Raw genomic sequence first — 23,006 nt, 5'->3', positions numbered from 1 at the left:
TGCTCTCCCAAAGTGCAACATTGCACTGCATTAAATTCCATCTATCATTTTTTTTTATAGCAGATCCTACTACAAGCTGTCCACCTCACCCTCAAACTTGGTATCATCCTCAAATCTGCTGATCTTGTTTACAACATTATCCAAATTACTAATATAGGTGACAAACAACACCAGATCCAGCAACAATCCGTGGGGCACACCATTAGTCACAGGCCCCCAGTCTGAGAGACAACCATCTACTCTCACTCTCTGGCTTTTCTCATTAAGCCAATGCGGAATCCAGTTAACTGCTTCATTCTGAATGTCAAGCGACCGAATCTTCTGGAGTAGCCTCCCATGCATGGCTTTGTCAAAATCCTTACTAAAGTCCACGTAGACAACCTCCTTATGAAGGAAAGGAGGTTGTCTACGTGGACTTCAGTAAGGATTTTGACTTTTCCAGTAACTTCCTCGAAAAATTAACATTGTTTAGACACGATCTATCACACACACACACACACGTTGATTAACCCAAATCATAAAAAAATACGGTACAGAAACAGGCCATTTGGCCCATCTAGTCCCTGCCAAACTATTTAAACTGCCTTCTCCCATGGACCTGCACCGGGACCATAGCCCTACTAACCATGTACCTATCCAAAATCGAAGTCGCATGCAATCAGACCCTGTCTATCCAAATACTTACATACACTTCCCCTTAGAATACCTTCTAGTAACTTACCCTCTGCTGTCCTCAGGCTCATCAACCTATAATTTCCAGGCTAATTCTTACAGCCTTTCTAGAACTTTTTATCTGATTTTAAAATATAATTATATGAAAATTAAACTTCCTTTTTAAAATAATCTAAGTATTGCCATAATTTCAGGCATCTGTATAGTCCTTCTGTCTGGGACCAGAGGAAAGAAGAGGTGGGAATTGTGTGATTGGCAGCAGTAAGCCACTTACGTAGCGAAGAATTTGATTGACAGTTCGATGACCAATGAAAGAGGAAGACGGCGGTATAGCGCCCGTGAGATGCGTTGCTGGGGAGCGGTAACTAAGGAGGCCACAGCGAAGGCCTGGAGCGGTTTGAGGGTTCGGAGAACGGGTTATTGATCAGTAGTAACACGAATGTACTGAATTAGTCTTGTATTGAACTAATCAACGGATTAATGAGCTGATACTCCGTTACCAGAGTCAACCATGGTGAAACTGAGGGCCAAATGCCTCCTGGCTGGTAAGTCGAGTGAAAAAAACTCGCAGGAGGAGGAGCTGCATTTGTGTGGCGCCTCCAGCCCTACCAAGACACATCCAGGTGCCTCACAGCTGACCATCTCCCGAAACTAGAGTGTAGGAATACTTTGCTCCACACAGCAAGGTCCATCAGACGTGATAGTGGCAGACCCATCGAATGCTTTAGTGATACTTTGGGGCTCCAACGTTTTCCTGTCATTCATTCTTTGGGATTCTTCTGTTTCATAGATGTCTGCGGAGAATAAGAGTTTTGGGTTGTATACTGTGTGTCATGAACAGAGCAAACACAAAAAGAGAAATGATGTATGAGGTCATGAAAAGGCAACGTAACTTCACTGGACATGTGATTAGGAAAGAGGAGTTAGAATGTACAGTAATTATGGGAAAGATTGAAGGGAAGAAAGCAAGAGGAAGGCAAAGACAAATGATGATAGAGACAGCAACCGGAGAACTGGAAATGAATACCAGTGAACTGATCCAGTTGACCTGAAACAGGAGTGTCTGTACCATGGCAAAAAGCTCAAACAGGGATGGCACCTGATGATGATGATACTGTATACATTTTCTGATATTAAATGGAACCATTGGTTGCAATGGGACCACACCACATCAGGATTGATTCTGGAACAGAAGCCAGAGTAGCTTTTTGTTCCATTGAAAGCATTTCCATCAGTGCAACTTCCTTTGTCTCCGTCATATAAAGGATCTTCAACCTGTAATGTTAGTTCTGTTTCTTTTCCCACAGATGCTGCCTGACCTGCTGAGTATTTGTAATTTCTTCTGCTTTTATTTTAGATTCTCCATTTACAGTAGGTCCCCCCCCCCCCCAACCTGATGTATTTCCTTAGAAATACACTTCTGGCAGTGCAAGTATCTCTCAGGATTGTTCCTATCGAACTGTTTTGTGGCGGCAGTACAATGTGTGCGTGCATGTGCCCTTAACTCCTGGTGGAGTCGTCACGTCAAGCTTTTTGCACTGATCTTTTTGGTGATTGCTCATCTTATGACATGTCTTGGGCATCTGAAACCTGGTGGAGCCCATCCCTCTCCAGGTTTTTTTCGGAGCCGGCTAGATTCAAACTCGGGAGCCTTTGCTCCGAAGTCCGGCGCTGATGCCACTACGCCACTAGCAATACATATTAAAACAACTATAAATTACACTGAGAAATATATATCAAATAAGTATTGATAAAAAGAAAAAAATAGTGTATTTGGATTCAACGTCCATTCAGAAATCTGTTGGCATAGGGTAGAAGCTGTCCGTAAGATGTACTTGATGGTGGCAGTGAGAAAAGGGAATGTCCTGGATGATGGGGGTCTTCTTGAGTGATGGAGTGATTATTGGAAATTCAGAAATAGATTATTGCACTATTTATTTTCATTTGCTGATTAGTGACATAAATTGCATAATTATCTCGATGCTTATTTGTATGCAGATTTTAACCTTGAACATTTCTTGGCAAAATGGTTAAGGTTTTGGACAGAGCATGTGATGTGAATGTTTTTTTGACCACTGAACGCTTTTGTCTGCCTTCACCTTGTTTGAATATTATCACATCAGCCCTGTATTTGCTGCCTTTTATTTTTGCCTGCCAAACTGATTCCAGATATGAACGACTTTAGTAATATGAATAGTCGGGAGAGCTGTGATGGTTCTGCTTAGAATGAGAGAATATAATATTCAATATAAAAAATATAGTGTCTTATCATCAAGAATAAACCCATAAAATCAAAAGGGTTATAGCAATACATATTAAAAATAGGATGTTTAACGATTTTCACTCTTTAGAGAAATCCTGATGTTCCCACTTCCCCTGCCTCCTTCCATAGCCTTGAACCTCTTTTGAACCCTTTAATTGAATCTGCCTCCTCTATTATGCTTGTTAGTGCAATCCTGGCACTAAGTATTCATTCCATGAAGAGCTTACTTCACATTGAGTTTTGTTTCCTGTCAGTCTCCTACTTTAACTTATGCCTTAGTTTTTGACCCTTCTGCCACTGGGATTTGTTCCTTTCTACTGTACCTTTTATATATATAAAAAAATACAAATAAAATAAAATTAGATTCTCTCATTCTAAGGAAAAACATCACAGCTTCACCTGTCTACGTATTAACAAGACCCTCGTCCTGGAATAGTTTTAGTAAATCTCTTTTACATTCTTTTTAAAGCTTTTAAATATTTGCTAAATGTAGGGCCTGGAAATGGACGTAATACTTTAGGTGTGACGTATTATATAGATTCATCGCACTTCTTTACTTTTGTCTCTAATTATTTTTCCCAGGATCCTTGTGCTTCATTCAACCACTTTTTCAATCTGCTTCACTATGTTCAACCAACTGTTTACACGTGCCTCCAGATCTTTCTTTTTCTTTTAGGTTTCTACTCAAGCTTGTATTGTTCTAATTCATCATCTCAAAATGCAACCTTTTGCATTTCTCAGCATAAACTTCTGTTTGCTACCCTGCTTGCTGTGTTCACCACCCATGTCTTTATATTTTTGAAGTTTATTACATATTGCTACCTCTCAAAGCTGCGTATCATCTGCAGTGTTGGAAGCTGTGTCTTGTACAGCAAAGTCCAAATAATTAATATGTATTTTTTTTTTAAAAAGCTGTCTTAGTACCAATCCTGGGAAATTCTAGCTGCACACTTCCCTTCTGAGACTACTGAAAGACTTAGACAGATTAGGAGAATGGGCAAAGTGGCAGATTGAATAGTGTCGGGAAGTGTTTAAAATGAGATTAGTGATGCCCAGCGGCAAAATACAAAACAATGAAAATCAACTAAACACTCTATTAAATAGAGAGGTGAAGGCGAGGCATGACGGAGGCAAACGGAGATGGGGGTGAGGGAAGTCTTGATGTCTAATCGAATTGGAAAGATTGGGTACAAGCTGAATCATGGCAGCCGGGTCTAGGCCCTAGAGCTCTCTGAGAGCTAGGAACGATCCAATATTTGGATGATTGAAGCACCAGGCCACATTGAGGGGTCAGGGTGTCAGGACCAGAGGTGAGAGAGGAGCTGGTTCTGCTTTCTGCTCCGTGATGTTTACTCATCAGTGATGCCTGGCTTCGTGTCTTTCGTAAAACCTCAGTTCTGAATGCTTTTTGCTTACTTTCATTGTTTGCACAAATTTTTTTCTTTCTGTTGGTCCTTTGGGTATACGACTTTTTTTAAAATGGGTTCAGTTGGGGTTACCTTGTTTTGTGGCTGCCTGAGAGGAGACTAATTAGGTTGTATAATGTATACATACATTAATATAAATATACTTTGAACTTTGAAATAAAAGTGTAGACTATTTTTCTAAGTGGAGAGAAAATGTTAAAAATCTGAGGTGCAAAGGGACTTGGGAGCCCTCATGTAGGATTCCCTGAAGGTTAAATTGCAGGTTGAGTCAGGTGAGGAAGGCAAATGTAATGTTAGCATTCATTTTGGGAGGACTAGAATATCAAAACAAGGATGTAATGTTGAGGCTTTATAAGGCGCTGGTGAGGCCTCACTCAGAGTATTGTGGACAGTTTTTGGCCCTTTATCTAAAAAAGGATGTGCTGGCGTTGGATAGGGCTCAAAGGAAGTTCACAAAAATGATTCTGGGATTGAAAGATGTATCACATTCAAAGCATTTGATGGCCCAGTGACTGTACTCACCTGAATTCAGAAGAATGACGAGGAACTCTCATTGAAACCTATCAAGTATTGAAAGATCTTGATTCAGTGGATGCGGAGGGGATGTTTCATGTGGTGGGGGAGTCTTAAGACTAGAGGACACAGCCTCAGAATCAAGGGCATCCATTCAGAATGGAGATGAGGTGGATTCACTTTAGCCAGAGTGGTGAATTTGTGGAATATGTTGCCACAGGCGGATGTGGAGGCCAAGTCATTGGGTATATTTACGGCAGAGGTTAATAGGTTCTTGATTAGTCAGGGCATGAAGGGATAGTGGGAGAAGGCAGGAGACTGGGGCTGAGAGGGAAATGGATTAGGCATGAATAAATAGTGGAGCAGTCTCGATGGGCCAAATGGTCTATTTTGTACCTATATCCTGTGATCTTCAGTCAGAAAAGTTTCCCTTATTACTTTCCATTGTAATTTTTTTAGTTAGCCAATTTTCTATCCATGCTGCTATTGCCCCTATTATTATATAATGTTTATTTCATGATAGCAATATTCTTGATATTATGAGGCACTTCAGCCAAAGCCTTTTGGAAGTCCGTATATATTATGTCAAAGATAGTGCCTCAGTTCTCTTCAATTCAATAATCTCTGTAAATTTGGTTAGGTATAGTTTGCCTTTAACAAATCCATTCTGGCTTTCTCTTAATTGCTTGCCCTAAGTGACTCCTAATTCTGTTCTTGATCATTGCTTCAAGAGCTTTCCCTGTGTTAAACTGCCAATTGTTGCAGAAGTTATCCTTATTATCTCTTATTGGATTTATTTTAAAACGTGTGCATTTAATTTTATTTATAGGTTTTGACTGTTTCTAAATGTCAAGAAGCATTCAAAATTATTAGCAGCTGGATTTGCCTTGGAATATAGCTTTACCAGTTGTCGGAGGTTTTCTCAGCTGTTCCATGGCTTTTACCTGTCCTTCTTTGTGAGAGGATTATTTTGTAATTGACAGGAGTGAAGATCCTGTAGCAGATTGTTGTGTAGTGATGGTGCAAGTAGGAAACTGCTGAGAGGAAGGTCCAGCTCATTCAGATTTCAAGATTGCTTATTGTCGTTCTTCAGCCCTCAAGGATAAAGGAGAACAAAATGATTGTTATTCTGGATCTGATTCAGCATAAAAAATACAATAAGCATAAAGAATGCAATAAATGTAAATATAAAAGCAATTCTATAGAACCCAATGTACAAGTAGCTCTTGTATACGTAGACTGATTGTATGTGTGTACATAAAGTGACACGAGGAGATGTATATGTAGTGGTGGTAGGGAATCTCAGGGTTGTATATGTACTTTGATAATAAATTTAGTTTGAGCTTTAATGGGCAGAGGTGTTGATGAGCCTGACTTCTTGGGGGAACTAACTGCTTTTGAGTCTAGTGGTCCTGCTGTGGATTCGGCGTAGCTTCTTCCCTGATGAGAGCGGGACAGACAGTCCATGAGCAAGTCTGGATTTCCACCCAAAATGCCAACAATTCCTTCCCGTCTCCCACAGAAAATCCCAAATTGTTGAGCTCATCAGGCAGACTGTTTGTTGCTCCAGATTTCAGCTTCTGCAATCTCATTACACGTGATGTAAATCCTGGAAACACTCAGGTCAGGCAGCATCTGTGGACCAATCAATAGTTAATGGTTCTGATCCAGGACCTTTGGTTAAGGGTACTGATGACAGATTCCGGACATGAGATGTTAACACTTTTTCTTTCACTTGCTGCATATTTCCAGAATTTTCTGTTTTTATGCCAAATTCCACTAAAACTGAGTGCTGATGGTAATTTTAATGTCGTCATTTAACTCTGTCTTTTAGGCGACTCCACTGTTGGGAAGAGTGCATTGGTGCAAGTATTTCGCAGTGAAAATGCCCATTTTCTGAAAAATTATACCATGGTAGGTGAATTGATCTGTGCTTCAGCCTTAAAAATGTCCAAACGTAATGTTTGTGAATTTATAGCAGCAGTAAGATAGAAAATCAAGAAAAGTAGAAGCAAGACCAGGACATTCAACCCTTCAAGTCTGCTCTCCCGTTCAGTTTGATCATGACCCTGTACCTCAATACCATTTAATTCTGTCTCCGGTGTAAGTAACTAAGGTAGGAGACAATAATTAAACAGGTATCCATCCATCCAGCATCCTTTTTGACATTCTACCATCAAGAAGGAGACTGATGCATAAAGACAAGAACGGTCAGGATGCGAAACATTTTCTTCCCTCAGGCCATTAGGCTTCTCAACTCCCTGCCACATCTCATTTGAAGAGTCACTGGATAATTTGTACTGTACCCTACAATTTTTAATTTATGCACTTTACTTTGTTTATCTATGTGGATTTATAATTCTTGCTTTCCTAAGTTATTGTGTGTTACATATGTGTTTTACTGTGCTTTACACCCTTGTCTAGAGAAACATCTCATTTGGTGGTATACATGTATATAGTTAATTGATAATAAACTTGACTTAACTCGAGATACAGTATTGCCAGTGATGCTGAGAATAACTCTTTTTAAAACCAGTAGTGCCTTGTAATAAAGTGAAGGGACTTCTGGGCCATTTGACATTGAGAAGGAGATACCAGCACATCCAAACAGAGTTTTTGTCAGGGTATTTGGGAGCTTCTTAAGGAAAAAGTGGGAGGCATAGTTTTTAGAATTTTAGAATTTAGAATTTTAGAATTTAGGCTGAAGATGACCAAAGGTGGAGCCATAAAAATTGGGAATGTGCATATCGGCAGAAGTGGAGATGTGGGGGTACCTCAGAGTCCCGTAAAGTCGGTAACAGAGGGATTTTATAACAAGATTCTAGTAATTTCCATGTAGGATAGCAAGCATTGGTCTGATGGGTAAACAGGGCTTGGTGCAAGATAGAAATGAATTTGGAAAGGAATTTGACACCAACACTTGTATAGTGCATATTGTCCAGAGCTTGGTTGGAGGTGGTTTTAAGCTAGTGATAAAATTTTTAAATGAGAAACAGAAAATACTAAAAATACTCAGTGAGTTAGGCAGCACCTGTGGGGAAAATTCCCTCCACAGAGCTGCCTCACCTACTGAGTACACCACATTCTGTTTATATTTCGGATTTTCATAGTCAGCAGATTTTTGCTTTTTAGGGTAAAGACTTGAGCATTTTTAGGGCACTGCTAATTGTGAAATAGCAAGAATCTAATTTTTTAGGCAATGAGGACATTTGTGAGATGGCTTAATTGCGCCCCCTGCACAAGAAACACATCCAGCCTGTTGTCTCAGAAAGATGCTGAGTGGAGCTACAAGAGGGTAGAAACTTGCCTGGAGAAGCTGTTACCCACCCCATTTGTCGACAAAGGTTTTAATGCAAAGCATGGAGGTGGTGCAATAACAAGTCAAAGTCAAGTTTATTGTCATAGGCACAAGTACATGTTGACAGGTGCAGCAGAATCACTGACACCTAGCATCGTACAGGTAGCATTCATAAGAAAAACCTAAACAATTTTTACATGAAAGAACACATTGGTAGCATAGTGGTTAGTGCGACACTATTACAGCTCACTGTGTTCCAGAGGTCAGAGTTCAATTCTGGTGCCGTCTGTATGGAGATTGCATGTTCTCCCCATGAACCGTGTGGGTTACCTCCGGGTACTTCCGTTTCCTCCCACAGTCCAAAGATGTATTGATTAGTAGGTTAACTGATCATTGTAAATAGTCCTGTGATTAAGCTGGGGCACAGGAAGGCTGATTTTGTATTCTGTGAAAGAGCAATGTTTATCTATCATAAAGCAGGCTGAATCAGACAAGAGCAATCTAGACTCAAACTGGCATAGGAAAATTGATCCCATTACTTGTAGACTGGAGATGGGGTGGAGCTGTGAAGGCAGAAGTTCTAGAGGTATTCTTACTGGTTGAAAGAAGCCAAAAGTCTCAAAACTGAAATTAAGGCTTGTGTTCATTTTGATCAGTCTTGTAATGAGAAGTGTCAAGGTGTATCCTTGTTAGTGCTGAGTTTTTACCATTCACTTTTGCTAAGTGTCCTCAAACAAGTTCACTGCCCTTTCCAGTCCTGAAGAAGGGTCTCGGCCTGAAATGTCGACTGTTTATTCATTTCCATAGATGCTGCCTGATCTGCTGGGTTCCTGCAGCATTTTAGTGTGCCTGTTGCTTTGGATTTACGGCATCTGCAGACTTTCTTGTGTTTATAAATTATTTAAAGTTTCTGATTTTCCAGATGATTCCCCAAATTTAAGTTTCAATGAAACAGAAATGAGTGAACCCAGCTCTGAGATAGTTTCACTTTGGATGGATCTTGACAGGAACCTTAATAATGAAAAATAACCTGATGCTAGGATTAAAATATTACCTCGTGAGGCCAGGTTGCCTTACGTTGGGTTGCAAGGAGGGATTGAGCAGGGTCCTTTAAACTTCAGAAGAAGGAGAGTAATTGCAATGATAAGTGCTGAGATTTCTGAGAGGACTTGAAAGAGTATGCCAGAAAGATGTTTCCTCAAACTGTCAAGGCTAAAGCTACATAGACTCACGATGAGGGATTGGTCATGTTAGCATTGAGATTTGAAATTCCTTCACAGAGAGTTCAAAGTTCAAAAGATTCAAAGTACATTTACTGTCAGATTGTATGCCGTACACAACCCTGAGATTCGTCTTCCCACAGGCAGTCACAAAACAAGGAAACACCGTGGAACCTGTTCAAAGAAAATATCAAACACCCAACGTGTAAAAAAAAAATCAATCATGCAAATGGCAAAGACCAACTGATAAACACTGAAGATGAAATATCAGTTTAGTTCAGTTCAATTTAGTGCTGTGTTGTTCGTTAATTGCAAGCTGCAGAGCCAGTCTGCCCCGATCAAAATTGTACAAGACAGCAATAGCAAAAGGAGTAACCAGAAACACATCTTAACATGAACTACTGAGTCCAATCCACAAACCACATTGATTAAACCTTGAACATGAGAAAATTTGCAGACGCTGGAAGTCCAAGCAACACACACAAAATGCTGGCCTGCTGAGTTCGGCCAGCATTTTGTGTGCGTTGCTTGATTAAACCTTGCCCAAGACCCAAGTCTCCAGCACCATCCTCCGGCAGAATCGAGAGAGAGAATGAGATTGGTCTAATGCAGGCAGATGACGTTGAAAACCCACTCTTGTCCTTGTTAATTTCAATCTTGCTTGGCGCTTTAATCACGTCCCATCTCAAGGCTTTTTGGTTTCCAGGCTGCACACTCTGCTCAAAACCTCGCTGAACTCCCTTGGAGACAGTAAAGTGCCAAATTGCACAATGGGCTCAAACACACCATCAAAATGTAAATCAAAGGTCCAATAGAAGCAGAATCATATTTGAAAGAAGAAGTAAAAGAAGTAGTTTTGTAAACTGTCTGCAGGACGTAACATTTGGTTGTGTTGTTCACTGGTGCCATCTTCTTCCAATGAATGGTAACTGTTTGGAGTTCTTCACTCCAAAAGGGCCTCAGGAACTCATTGGAATCCATATGTTTTAGACTGTTAGAAATTTTGTTTTAGACTGTTTAGAAATTTTGGTGGAAAATGGAGTTGTCAGAACATCACTTAACTCACTGAATGCTTCTGTTGTGTTTTGGTTGACTGCTGCGCCGTGTTACTTCTTAAAATCAAGCCTGGCTTTCAGGAGGAAATCAGGTGAATATTTTCATCCACAAAGTAGTGGAAGTCTTGAATTTTCCCTGTCAATGGGTTGTGGATACCAGAGGTCAATTGGAATTTTATGATTCAGGTTAATAGATATTTTAACAATAAGACCATTAAAGATATGGGGAAATTATATTGAACAGATCTTCTAGGATCTTTGTAACTTTTCCAAAAGTTGGTGAGATGCGATGATGACTCCCTTGTTGATCCTTACTCAGCTGCCAGTACACAGCATGGATAATGTATCCAGGTTACAGTCTAGAGAAAGAGCATATTGTTGGGATGCAATATTTTAGTGTTGCTGCTAGATTCCATTGCTGACTTCTCTCGGTTTCATATTTTTTTTGTGTCATGTATTTATTTTTCTTGCTGTTTAAGAGTCAAGTACATTGGCAGTTTTGGAGAGGCATTATTAGCCAGATTGGGTGATGATGGGCGATTTTCTGTCATGCATTATGACATCTGTAGTTATTTATTTATTTGTTTATTTATTGAGATACGGTATGGAATAGGCTCTTCTGGCCCTTCGAGCCGCGCTGCTCAGCAATCCCCCGATTTTTAACCCTGGCCTAGTCACAGGATAACAACAATGACTGATTAACCTACCAATGATATGTCTTTGGACTGTGGGAAGAAACTGGAGCATCCGGGGAAAAACCAAGTGGTCACAGGGAGAATGTATGAACTCCTTCTGGGCAATGTCATGACTAAGATTAATTTGCTTTTTAAATTGCAGGTTATTAACTGAATTTTAGTTCCATAATTGCCATGGAGGGATTTGAACTCTGGTCTCTGAATCCTGCCTCCAGATCTCTAGTTGACTAAGCCATCGTCATTCTGATTATGGATACACCTTCTAGCAATTTATTTGGGTTTGAATTTTGTAAAAGTGATTGAGTTATTGAGGTCTGGTTAGTGAGGTTATAGAATGGTACAGAAATTGAAGTGTAGATGTGCTAACAGCCCTTTTTCTGTTTAGACAACTGGAGTGGATGTGTATGTAAACCCAGTCTCTATCCCAGACACTTCAGACAGTGTGGTGAGTATTTAAGAAACAAGTGACCTTTCTATCTGCAATTTACAACTGCTTTTGTTGAGTACAAGAACAGAAAATGTGGCAAAACTCAGAAAGTCAGGCCGTATTTGTGGAAAGAGAAACAATCAATGTTTTGGGTTTGCAACCCTTCTGAAACTCTGTTTCTCTTTCCACAGATGCTGCCTGATCTACTGTGATTTTCTAGCATTATCTTTTGTTTCAATAGACAATAGACAATAGGTGCAGAAGTAGACCATTCGGCCCCTCGAGTCTGCACCGCCATTCTGAGATCATGGCTGATCATTCACTATCAATACCCAGTCCCTGCCTTGTCCCCATATCCCTTGATTCCCCTATCCATCAGATATCTATCCAGCTCCTTCTTGAAAGCATCCAGAGAATTGACCTCCACTGTCTTCCGAGGCAGTGCATTCCACACCTCCACAACTCTCTGGGAGAAGAAGCTCTTCCTCAACTCTGTTTTAAATAACTGACCTCTTATTCTCAATCCATGCCCTCTGGTACTGGACTCTCCCAACATCTGGAACATATTTCCTGCCTCAATCCTATCAAATCCTTTAATTATCTTAAACGTTTCAATCAGATCCCCTCTCAATCTCCTCAATTCCAGCGTGTACAAGCCCAATCTCTCCAATCTCTCTGCGTAAGACAGCCCTGCCATCCCAGGAATCAACCTAGTGAATCTACGCTGCTCTTCCTCAATTGCCAGAATGTCCTTCCTTAAACCTGGAGACCAAAACTGTACACAATATTCCAGGTGTGGTCTCACCAGGGCCCTGTACAAATGCAAAAGGACATCTTTGCTCTTGTATTCAATTCCCCTTGTAACGAAGGCCAACATTCCATTTGCCCTCTTCACTGCCTGTTGCACTTGCTCATTCACCTTCATTGACTGGTGAACTAGGACTCCTAGGTCTCTTTGCATTTCTCCCTTACCTAACTCTACACCGTTCAGACAATACTCTGCCCTCTTGTTCCTGCTTCCAAAGTGGATAACTTCACATTTATTCACATTGAATGACATCTGCCAAGTATCTGCCCACTCACCCAGCCTATCCAAGTCTCCCTGTATTCTCCTAACGTCCTCTTCGCATGTCACACTGCCACCCAGTTTAGTATCGTCAGCAAACTTGCTGATATAGTTTTCAATGCCCTCATCTAAATCATTGACATAAATCGTAAAGAGCTGTGGTCCCAATACAGAGCCCTGTGGTACCCCACTAGTCACCTCCAGCCAGTCCGAGAAACACCCATTCACTGCTACCCTTTGCTTTCTATCTGCCAACCAGTTTTCTATCCATGTTGAAACCCTGCCCCCAATGCCATGAGCTCTGATTTTACTCACCAATCTCCTATGTGGCACCTTATCGAATGCCTTCTGAAAATCTAGGTATACAACATCCACTGGCTTACCCTCGTCTAACATCCTTGTTACACCCTCAAAAAACTCCAACAGATTAGTCAAGCATGATTTGCCCTTGGTAAATCCATGCTGGCTCGGTCATTCTATTCATTCATTTATCTATCTATCTAATTAATTTATTGGGATACAATGCGGAATAGGCCCTTCCAGTCCTTCAAGCCGCATTGCCTAACCTAATCACGGGACAATTTACAAAGACCAGTTAACTCACCAACCGTACATCTTTGGACAATGGGAGGAAACCAGAGCACCCGGAGGAAACCCAAGGGGAGAATGTATAAACTCCTTTTTAGATTTTGCTTTAAGGGTTGTAGGGTAGTGTGGCGGTTAGTGTAATACTTTACTGCACCACTGATCACAATTGGGGTTTAATTCCCGTCACCGTCTGTAAGGAGTACATTCTCCCCATGTCCTTGTAGGTTTCCTCCCACATTCCAAGGATGTATGGGTTGGGGTTAGTAAATTGTGTGGGCATGCTTTGTGGGTTCCAGAAGCATGGTGACACTTGCAGTTTTCCCCCAGCAGAATCCTTGAATTGTGTTGGTTGTTGATACAAACAACGCATTTCACTGTATGTTTCAATGTACAGTACTGTGCAAAAGTCTTTTTACTTACACACACACGCACACGCATGCGCACGCAAATGATATTGGGAATGGCAAGAGTGGAGCGCCCCAGGAGGGGTGTGGAATAGGAGGTAGAGAAGGAGTCCCGGGGCGGACGCATCCAGACACATCCAGCCCTGAGACACCAGACAAAGTCGTTTGATTCCAAACAATTGGTTTACTGATCATCACAGAATGTCTCTCTGATGTTTTCCATCTCCTCCCCCTCCCTTCCCCTTTTCCCAACCATGATTCCCCACTCCTTGACCCCTTCCCACTTCCAGTCCACAATAGAGACCCATATCAGAATCAGGTTTATTATCACTCACATATGTCATTAAATTTGTTTCTTTTTGTGGCAGCAGTACAGCGCAATGCATAAAATTACTACAGTACTGTATACACACACACACACACACACACACATAAAAAAATTAAAAATGGCTAGGTACCTAAGACTTTTGCTCAGTACTGTACATGTGATAAATAAAGCTAATCTTTAAAAATATGTCCAGTGTATATACAGTTTAAAAATATTTATTTCTATTTAGTGTGGCTATCTGTGATTGGATGTTGATTTGTTTTATTCGTGTATTTCTGTTCCCAGGAGCTTTTCCTATTTGACTCTTCAGGGAAAGAAATCTTCTACGACATGGTGGAAAGTCAAGTATGGTGATCAATTAGTGGATCTAACTCTCAATGGAGCATTCGTGATACTTGTGCCAGATAGGACAGGAGGCAGGGTCATTTACAATTAGGCTACTTCTGAAGCAATACATTGACTACGGATCAGAGCTTTCATTTGGATAACTATGCAAAATGCAGGAAACATTCAGCAGATCAGGCAGCATCTGTGGAAAAAGAAAATGAAGAGGAGTCTTCAACCTGAAACGTTCACTCTGTTTTTCATTGATGCTGACTGACCTGCTGAGTGTTTCCAGGATTCTGTTCTTATGTCAGATTTCCATCACCTGTAGTATTTTTTTAAATTTCTTGGCCGACTCTCCTTGTTATATGCTACTTTGGCTGTGCCAGGTAACTAGTAATTGAATGAGTGCAAATGCCAACCTTTTTCCTGGCTCATATGTGTTTTATTGTCTAGTGTAAATGGGTTGATTCTTAACTGCCTGACGTAGTTACGGGATTTTACAGATGATGGAAATCTGGAGCAACACACACACAATGCTGGAGGGATTCAGCAAGTTAGGCAGTATCTATGGGGATGAATAAACAATCAGTGTTTCATCAGCACTGGAAAGGAAGGGGGCAGAAACCAGAATAAGATGGGGGAGGGGAGGAGTACAAGCTGGCAGATGATGGGTGCGGTAAAAAGTGAGACTAGATGAGGGGTAAAGTAGGTGGGTGGGAGAGGAGAGTGGGTAGGTGGAAGAGGTAATAAGTGAGACTAGGTGAGGAGGAAGATGGATGGGTGGGAAAGGAGGGGTGGTAGGTGGAAGAGGTAAAGGGCTGAAGAGGAAGGAATCTCCTGGTAGCTACTGATTTCAGCTTGACCTCATTTCCATTCTGATCTGTCTGCCCATGGCCTCTTCTATTTCCATAATAAGGTCGCGCTCAGGTTGCAGGAGCATTGATTTCCGTTTTCATAGTCTCCAACATGATTGCATGAGCATTGATTTTTCTAACTTTTAATTACTAACCCCCCATTCCCTCCTCTGTTTTTCTATTCATCATTCTTATTATCTCCTTTTCTCCTTACCTGCCCATCACTACTACCCTCCTCCCTTCCTTTCTTTCAAGGTCCACTGTCTTCTCCTATTAGATTCCTTTATCTTCAGCCTTTCCCCACCCACCTATCGCCTCCCTGCTTCTTACTTCATCCCCACCCACCCAACTTCCCCTTCACCTGGTCTCACCTATCGCTTACACACGAGATTCTGCCGATGCTGGAAATCCAGAGCAACACACACACAAAATGCTGAGGGGAGCTCAGCAGGCCAGGCAGCATCCATGGAAATGAATAAACATTTGGACATTTTGGCGTGAGATCCTGAAGAAGGGTCTTAATCTGAAACATCAACTGTTTGTTTATTTTCAGAGATGATGCCTGTCGTGTTGAGTTCTTTTAGCATTTTGTGTATGTCACCTATCACCTGCCAGCTTGAACTCCTCCCCCCCCCCACCTATTTATTCTGGCTTCTGCCCCCTTCCTTTCCAGTCCTGATGAAAGATCCTAGACTGAAACATTGACTGTTTATTCCCCTCTTTAGATGCTTTTAATTGCTCATGCTTTTTTTTTTGCATTTCTCTTTATTCGTTTTGGGTGCAAAATGAATTTCTGATGTGATGACCCCACTTTATTGTGCTTCTTTTGACTTTGCTATTTTGGTGCAGTCTAATTGTCTTTAAAGTGATTTTTACAAGAATTCAGCAAATTTGCTCTCTTGATTCCCTCAACATCATGTGGACGTATTGTGATGTTGTTTTGTCTGGATTGTTCAGATCTCTGGTTGAGAGCTCTGCTGAATTGGTTTCCCTGGGGTCACCGTGTTGTCTTTTGTTCTGGAAGTTGACTACCTGATTTGAATATTGCACCAAAACGGAGCCTAAGGCTATCCACAGCAGAGCGCAGTTTTAGAGTCAAAAAATTATACCACATGAAAACTTCGGCCCAACTGGTCCATGCAAACCAGGATGTCCTATCCAGTTAGTGGAGAGGTTGTGGAGACAGATGGTTGGTAAGTCCTCAAACCAAGTTATGAATCAAAAGGTTGAGCATGGTGCAACAAAATCAAAAAGGGTGAATGCAGGACCAAAGTTGTTGTATCTGAATGCACGCAATATATGGAATAAGGTAGATGTACTTGCAGCACAGTTGTAGATTGGCAGGTATGATGTTATAGGCATTAAGGAGACATGGCTGAAAGAATATGGTAGCTGGGAGCTTAATGCCCGAGGTTGTATTGATAGGATAGGCAGGCACAGGGCTGCATTGCTCTGTTGGTAAACATTGAAATTAAATATTTAAAAAGAGGTGACATAGGGTCAGAAGGTGTTTAATTGTTGTGGATAGAGCCAAGGAAATGCAAGGGCAAAAAGAACCTGATGGGAATTGTATACAGATCCCCAAACAGTAGTGTGTGGGGATGTGGCTACAGAAGATAGAAAATGCTTCTCAAAGGGCAATATTACAATAGTCATGAGGGACTTCACTATGTAGATCGATGGGGAAAATCCGGCTGGTGCTGCATTCCAGAAGGGGGAATTTCTAGAGCTTTTTAGAGCCGCTTATGGTTGAGCCCACTAGAGGATTGGCTATTCTGGACAGGGGATAGCGTTGCTCTGTTGGTAAAAAAAAAATGAGCACACTATATTAGAGGAAAGATTCTAGCATGGATAAAGCAGTGGCTGATTGGCAGGAGGCAAAGAGTGGGAATATAGGGAGCCTTTTCTAACTGGCTGCCAGTGACTAGTGGTGTTCCATAGGGGCCTGTGTTGAGACCGATTCTTCTTGCGTTATATATCAATGATTTGGATGATGGAATTGATGGCTTTGTTACAAAGTTTACAGATGATAGCTGGGGGAGCAGGTAGTTTTGAGGAAGTAGAGAGGCTACAGAAGGATTTAAACAGATTAGGAGAATGGGCAAAGAAACGGCAGATGGAGTACAATGTCGAGAAGTGAATGGTCATGTGCTTTGATAGAAGAAATGAAAAGGTTGACTATTTTATAACTGGAGAGAAAATGCAAGATCTGAGGTGCAAGGGGACTTGGCAGTCCTTGTGCAGGATCCCTAAAAGGTTAATTTGCAGGTTGAGTCTATGGTGAGGAATGCAAATACAATATTAGCATTCATTTCAAGACAACTAGAATATAAAAGCAAGGAGGCAACGTTGATACTTTATAAAGCATAGGTGAGGCCTCACTTGGAGTATTTTGAGTGGTTGTGGGTCCTTTATTATAAAATAGAAAGGATGTGCTGAAACTAGAGAGGGTTCAAAGGAGGTTCATGAAAATGATTCCAGGATTGACGGCTTGTCACATGAAGAACATCTGATTGTTCTGAGCCTGTATTCACTAGAATTCATAAGAGTGAGTGGTGACCTCATTGAAATCTATCAAATGGTGAAAGGCCTTGATGGAGTGGATGTGGAGAGGATGTTTCCTATGGTGGGAGAGTTTAAGACCAGAGCCTCAGAATAGAGGGGCATCCTTTTAGAACAGAGATGTGGATAAATTTCTTTAGGCAGAGGGCGGTGTATTTGTGGATTTCTTTGCCACAGGCAGTTGTGAAGGCCAAGTCTTTATGTATATTTAAGGCAGAGGTTAATAGATACTTGATTGGTCAGGGGAGAAGGCAGGAGATTTAGGCTTAGAGGAAAATTGAATCAGTCATGATGAAATGACAGAGCAGACTCAATGGACCAAATGGCCTTATTCTGCTCCTCTATCTTATGGTCCTATGGTGTATAAAACTGCACTCTGCTCTGGATAGCCTTAGGCTCCATTTCAGTGCAGTATTCACATCAGACAGGCAACTTCCAGAACAAAAGACAGTATAGTGACCCCAGGGAAACCCATTCAGCAGAGCGTTCAACTCGAGATCTAAACAATCCAGACAAAGCAACATCACCACAATAAGCAAAGCTGCTGAATTCTCGTAAAAATCACTTTAAGCAAAAACTAGTCTGCACCAAAATAGCAGAGTCAACAGCTGCAATAAAGTGGAGCCATGACATCAGAAGTTCATTTTTGCACCAAATGCCAATAAAGAGAAATGTAAAAAAAAATGCATGAGCAGTTAAAAGCATCTATGGAGGGGAATTAAACAGTTTATGTTTTGGGCTGAGACTCTTCATCAGGACTGAAAAGAAAGGGAAGAGAAGCCATGATAAGTACGTGGGAAGGAGTACAAGCAGGGAGGTGATAGGTGACACACGTAAACTGCTAGAGGAACTCAGCAGTTCAGGCAGCATCTCTGAAAATAAAGAAGCAGTTCACTTTTTAGACGGAGACCCTTCATCAGGATTCTTGATGACCCTTCATCCAGTGCTGTACTGTCCTAGTTTTAATTTCATTAGCCTTGATAGAATACACTCAGTGGGCACTTTGTTAGTTACCTCCTGTGTGCTGTATGCTGATGGCCTTCTTCTGCTCCAAGCCCATCCACTTTGATGTTCGACATGTTCTGCATTCAGAGATGCTTTTCTGCACACCACTGTTGTAACGTGTAGTTATTTGAGTTACTGTCACCTTCCTGTCAGTTTGAACCAGTCTGGCCATTTTTATCTGGCCTCTATCACTAACAAGAGACTTTCACTCACAGAACTGCTGCTCACTGGATGTTTTTTTTTGTTTTTCACACCATTCTCTATAAAGTCTAGAGACCGTTGTGTGTGAAAGTTTCTGAGATACTCAAACCACCCCATCTGGCACCAATGATCATTCCACAGCCAAAGTCACTTAGATCACATTTCTTCCCCATTCTGATGTTTGGTCTGAACAACAAATGAACCTCTTGACCATGTCTGCATTGATTTGCTGCCACATGGTTGGCTGATATACAGGCTAATAAAGTGGTGACTGTGTGTAATTTGGTAGATTTTTTTGATTTACTCATTCACTACATATGGGCATTTATTTATTGACTGTCCCTAATGATCCTTGTGAAGGCAGTGGAGAGCAGCCTTTAATCACCACAGTCATTCACATTTAAACACTTCCACAGTGCTATCATCATAGAGAGACAGAGACAGCACATAAACAACACTGACCATCAAGCACCCACTATATTAACTCCATCTATTAATGCTATCTTTGATAATACCATAAGATATAGGAGCAGAATCAGGCCTTTTGGCCCATGTAATCTGTTCTGCCATTTCTGATCCAGTTTCCCTCTGGGCCCCAATTTCCTATCTTCTTCCCATATCCCTTCGTGCCTGACTAATCAATAATCCATCAACTCCTTAAATATAGCCAATGACTTGGCCTCCATAGCTGCCTGTGGCAATGAATTCCATAGATTCACTACTCTCTGGCTAAAGAAATACTTCCTCATCTCTGTTCTAAAAGGATGCCCCTCTATTCTGAGTCTCTGTCCTCTGGTCTTAGACTCCCCACCGTAGGAAACATTCTCTCCACTTCCATTCTATCGAGGCCTTTCACCATTCAATAGGTTTCAATGAGGTCACCCCTCATTCCTCTGAATTCCAATGAGTACAGGCCCATAGCCCTTAAACACTCCTCATGTGACAGGCCTTTCAATCCCAGAATAATTTTTGTGAACCTCCTATGAACCCTCTCCAATGTCAGCACATCCTTTCTTAGATAAGGGGCCCAAACCTGCTCACAATACTCCAAGTAAGGCCTCGCCAAAACCTTATAAAGCCTCAGTGTTACATCCTTGCCTTCTCCCCAGTAGTCTCATCAGCTCCTTTGAGATTCTACCACTCATCCACACAGCAGGGGTGATTCACACTGGATGTGGTTGGAAACCACAGGGTCAAAGGGAAAGATAATCTCTGTATAGACTGCACCAGGGGTTGGGATTGAACCCAGGTCTGTGGTGGTGTGAGGCAATCCTTCTACTAACTCTGCCACTGTGTTGTCCATAAATGATAGAGAGTTGCAGTGTTTAAATCCATTAATGATGAAAAGAATGTGAATTTTAAATTGCTCTGTATTTGCTTAATTTAATCAGTGGGAGTTTGCAGGGGTCATCTGCCTCGTGTATGACATCACCAATGCAGCATCTTTCAACAGCTGTACAAAGTGGCTGGAAAGGGCCCGGGCTCAGGCTCCCAACGGCCAGCTACCAGGTCAGTGCATCTACAGAGAGACAGGTAAATACTTTATTGATCCAAAAGGAAATTACAGTGTTACAGAAGCATTGCAAGTGCATAGATATACAAATATTAGAAGAGAAGCAACAAAGAATTAAAAAAAATAAGTTACTTTAAAAATATGATGTACATTAAAAAAATTATTCACTTATATGAAGCGGATGTTGGCATTTATTGTCCATCCCTATTTTTTTAAGAGCCAACCACATTGCTGTGGGTCTGGAGTCACATATAGGCCAGACCAGGTAAGGACAGCAGAATTTCTCCCCTAAAGGGCATTTGTGTTGCTAGGTGGGTTTTTATGATACTCGACATGGTTTCATGGTATTGAATTCAAATTCACCATCTGCCATGGTGGGATTCGAACTCGTGTCCCAGCATATAACTGGGTCTCTGGATTACTGATCCAGTGGCGGTTACCACTATGCCAAATCTCCCCACAACTTGACTTGTACATGATTTACGAGTCAAAGATGACAAGATTTTCAAAATTTCCAAGTTCACACTGATAAGAGCTCTGGAAATGTAGGGATTTGTGTGTAATTAAGGGGAAGTGTTTCACTGTAAATCTGGTACCATAGTCACACTGATTGTTTTATTGGTGTACAGGAGTGCTTGTGGGCAACAAAATGGATTTAGCAAGCAGGCGAATGGTGGAGTACACACAGGCGCAGGAATGGGCAGCCAGCCAGGGTCTGGAGTACTTTGAGACCTCTGCAGTAAGTACCGGGAACAATGCCACTCTGTTTCTCTCTTCTGTCCCCTTTCTCCCCAGGTTGGAGCACGCCAACCAATGAGCTACATCTCACTACATGGCCATCCTACAGGTCAGGCTGAGACTTATAACCAGGCCTTGGGTGATCTTTCATTATCTCAGAAACTTGTAAATAACTTCAGCAGCAACAAGTTACTTGCGAGGTGTGGACAGTACTGTAATTTAGAAAAGGTGGTAGCTATTTTGCATATTGCAAGTTCCAACAAGCAGCAACGATGGTATTGAAGGAATAATTAACTTTAATAATGTTGATTTAAATAATATTGATTTGGGGATAATTATGATTCAGAACACAGGAGATAATCTTGTCTTCAGAACATCTTTTATGTTAACCCTTGGTTTAATTGGTTATCTGGTTTCTCTAATGGATAATTAGCTTTATCAGTACCAGGCTGGAGGTATTAACCTAAACTTTTGACTCTGATGAGTGTCTTGAGTCAATGGCTTTTGATGTAGAAAGTGAAAGTGGGAATTCAGAGCACGGATTGACATATGTTGAGTGAGATGGGAACAGACTACTTGAAGAGCTCTCATTTGAATGAGAGCACTGAGCTGTTGAACGAGGTAATTTGGATTGGTAAGGGAGGGCAGGCGCATTAGTTTCCAGCTAGTGAGCTGAGCTGTTCGGTCCAGACTGTTAAGGGAGCTGCAGTCGTTCTCAGTGAGTCCCTGTACTCATTACCTTAACCCAGGAACCTCCTGCCAGCCGGCATCTTTACTCTGCTTCACTGCATGAGTGTGCAGCTGTTGCTGCTGCTCCCGTGCATGAGCTGGAGGAGAAACTGCTTAACTGTAAAGAAGGGTGCACAGACTGGAGACACAATAATGATGTTTTTAAGGAGAGAAAGATGAGTGACAGCAAGTAACCTAAAGGTCAGCTGGGAATGTTACACGTTGGTGTAAACGGAAGGGTTGGGGATGATTTTTGAAGTTGCATTTTGCCTTTGAGCATCTTTCGCTCTTTTTTTTCCCAGAAAGAGATGGAGAACTGCAACGCTCCATTCTTGAGCCTGGCAAAAGCATTCCATCGTATGTACGAGGAGAAGCTGGAACACATCCGATCCATTGTGTGAGACAGCCCTTGTTGCTGTCTCTTTCTGCCCAGTAGAATGACTTCTTCCTGATCACTGACTCCTCTGCAAGATGGCACCCTGTCTGGCTTACCCACCTCTCTCACTCTGTAGTGCATCGTGTTCCTGATGTGAACTCCATTTCTCTTTCTTTGCTTCTCTCTTACTCTACACGTCTGTCTGCCTGTTTATGTCTCTCACTTTCACACTCACACATCCCTGTATACAACAGGCCAACCAGGCGATGCCTAAAAGAAGCACCAATAGACACTGTGACAAGACCAGTTGCTACATATAAAGAATCAGGAAAGGCCACTGAAAACTGCATCAGTTCACGCAGTGAAGTTGGGATTAAGATACGTGTGTCTGGTTTTCACCCAGCATTCTATGGCCCAGTGCAAACATTCTGGTTAGCAGACAATGCTTTCTGCTTTCCATTACCCTGACTGGAAAGAGCTGCCTTCATGAGACAGAGCCATGCTATTGGTTTAAAATCCCTGGTTCAAAGTTACTTTTGTGATGCATTTTATTAAAAGAATAATTGGTTTTACAACATTTGACTGGATAAAACTCTCTTTTTGGAAATGATTTGCTTTTAGGAATGAGAAAGCTTTTTTAAAATTTGCAGCAGTTCCAATCTGGGGACATTTTGATTCGCAGCTGTTGAAGATGTTTAGTGTGGGTTGAAGGAAATACCTTAGTACACTGGGGAAAATTTCTTTG

General features: G+C 41.5%; 1 protein-coding gene across 1 annotated transcript; it reads left to right on the top strand.

Moving 5' to 3' along the window:
• The first annotated feature begins 984 nt into the window (after window positions 1-984).
• Window positions 985-22,540, top strand: ift27 (intraflagellar transport 27 homolog (Chlamydomonas)). The gene is made up of 7 exons (XM_059953575.1): window positions 985-1,217; window positions 6,710-6,789; window positions 11,529-11,588; window positions 14,242-14,301; window positions 20,297-20,414; window positions 21,048-21,157; window positions 22,188-22,540. The coding sequence occupies exons 1-7, from the start codon at window positions 1,184-1,186 to the stop codon at window positions 22,284-22,286; spliced, it is 561 nt and encodes a 186-aa protein (XP_059809558.1). The 5' UTR covers window positions 985-1,183; the 3' UTR covers window positions 22,287-22,540.
• The last annotated feature ends 466 nt before the right edge of the window (window positions 22,541-23,006 follow it).

Source organism: Hypanus sabinus, chromosome 29 (assembly GCF_030144855.1).
Source record: "Hypanus sabinus isolate sHypSab1 chromosome 29, sHypSab1.hap1, whole genome shotgun sequence".
Classification (NCBI taxonomy): Eukaryota; Metazoa; Chordata; class Chondrichthyes; order Myliobatiformes; family Dasyatidae; genus Hypanus; species Hypanus sabinus.
This window is presented reverse-complemented; position numbering and strand designations above follow the sequence as displayed.

Excerpts from the sequence above, each read along its gene's own strand:
- ift27 (XM_059953575.1), top strand. The coding sequence starts at position 1,184 with ATGGTGAAACTGAGGGCCAAATGCCTCCTGGCTG. Across the intron at positions 6,790-11,528 it reads TTCTGAAAAATTATACCATG|ACAACTGGAGTGGATGTGTA; the intron begins GTAGGTGAATTG and ends TTTTCTGTTTAG. Across the intron at positions 21,158-22,187 it reads AGTACTTTGAGACCTCTGCA|AAAGAGATGGAGAACTGCAA; the intron begins GTAAGTACCGGG and ends TTTTTTTCCCAG.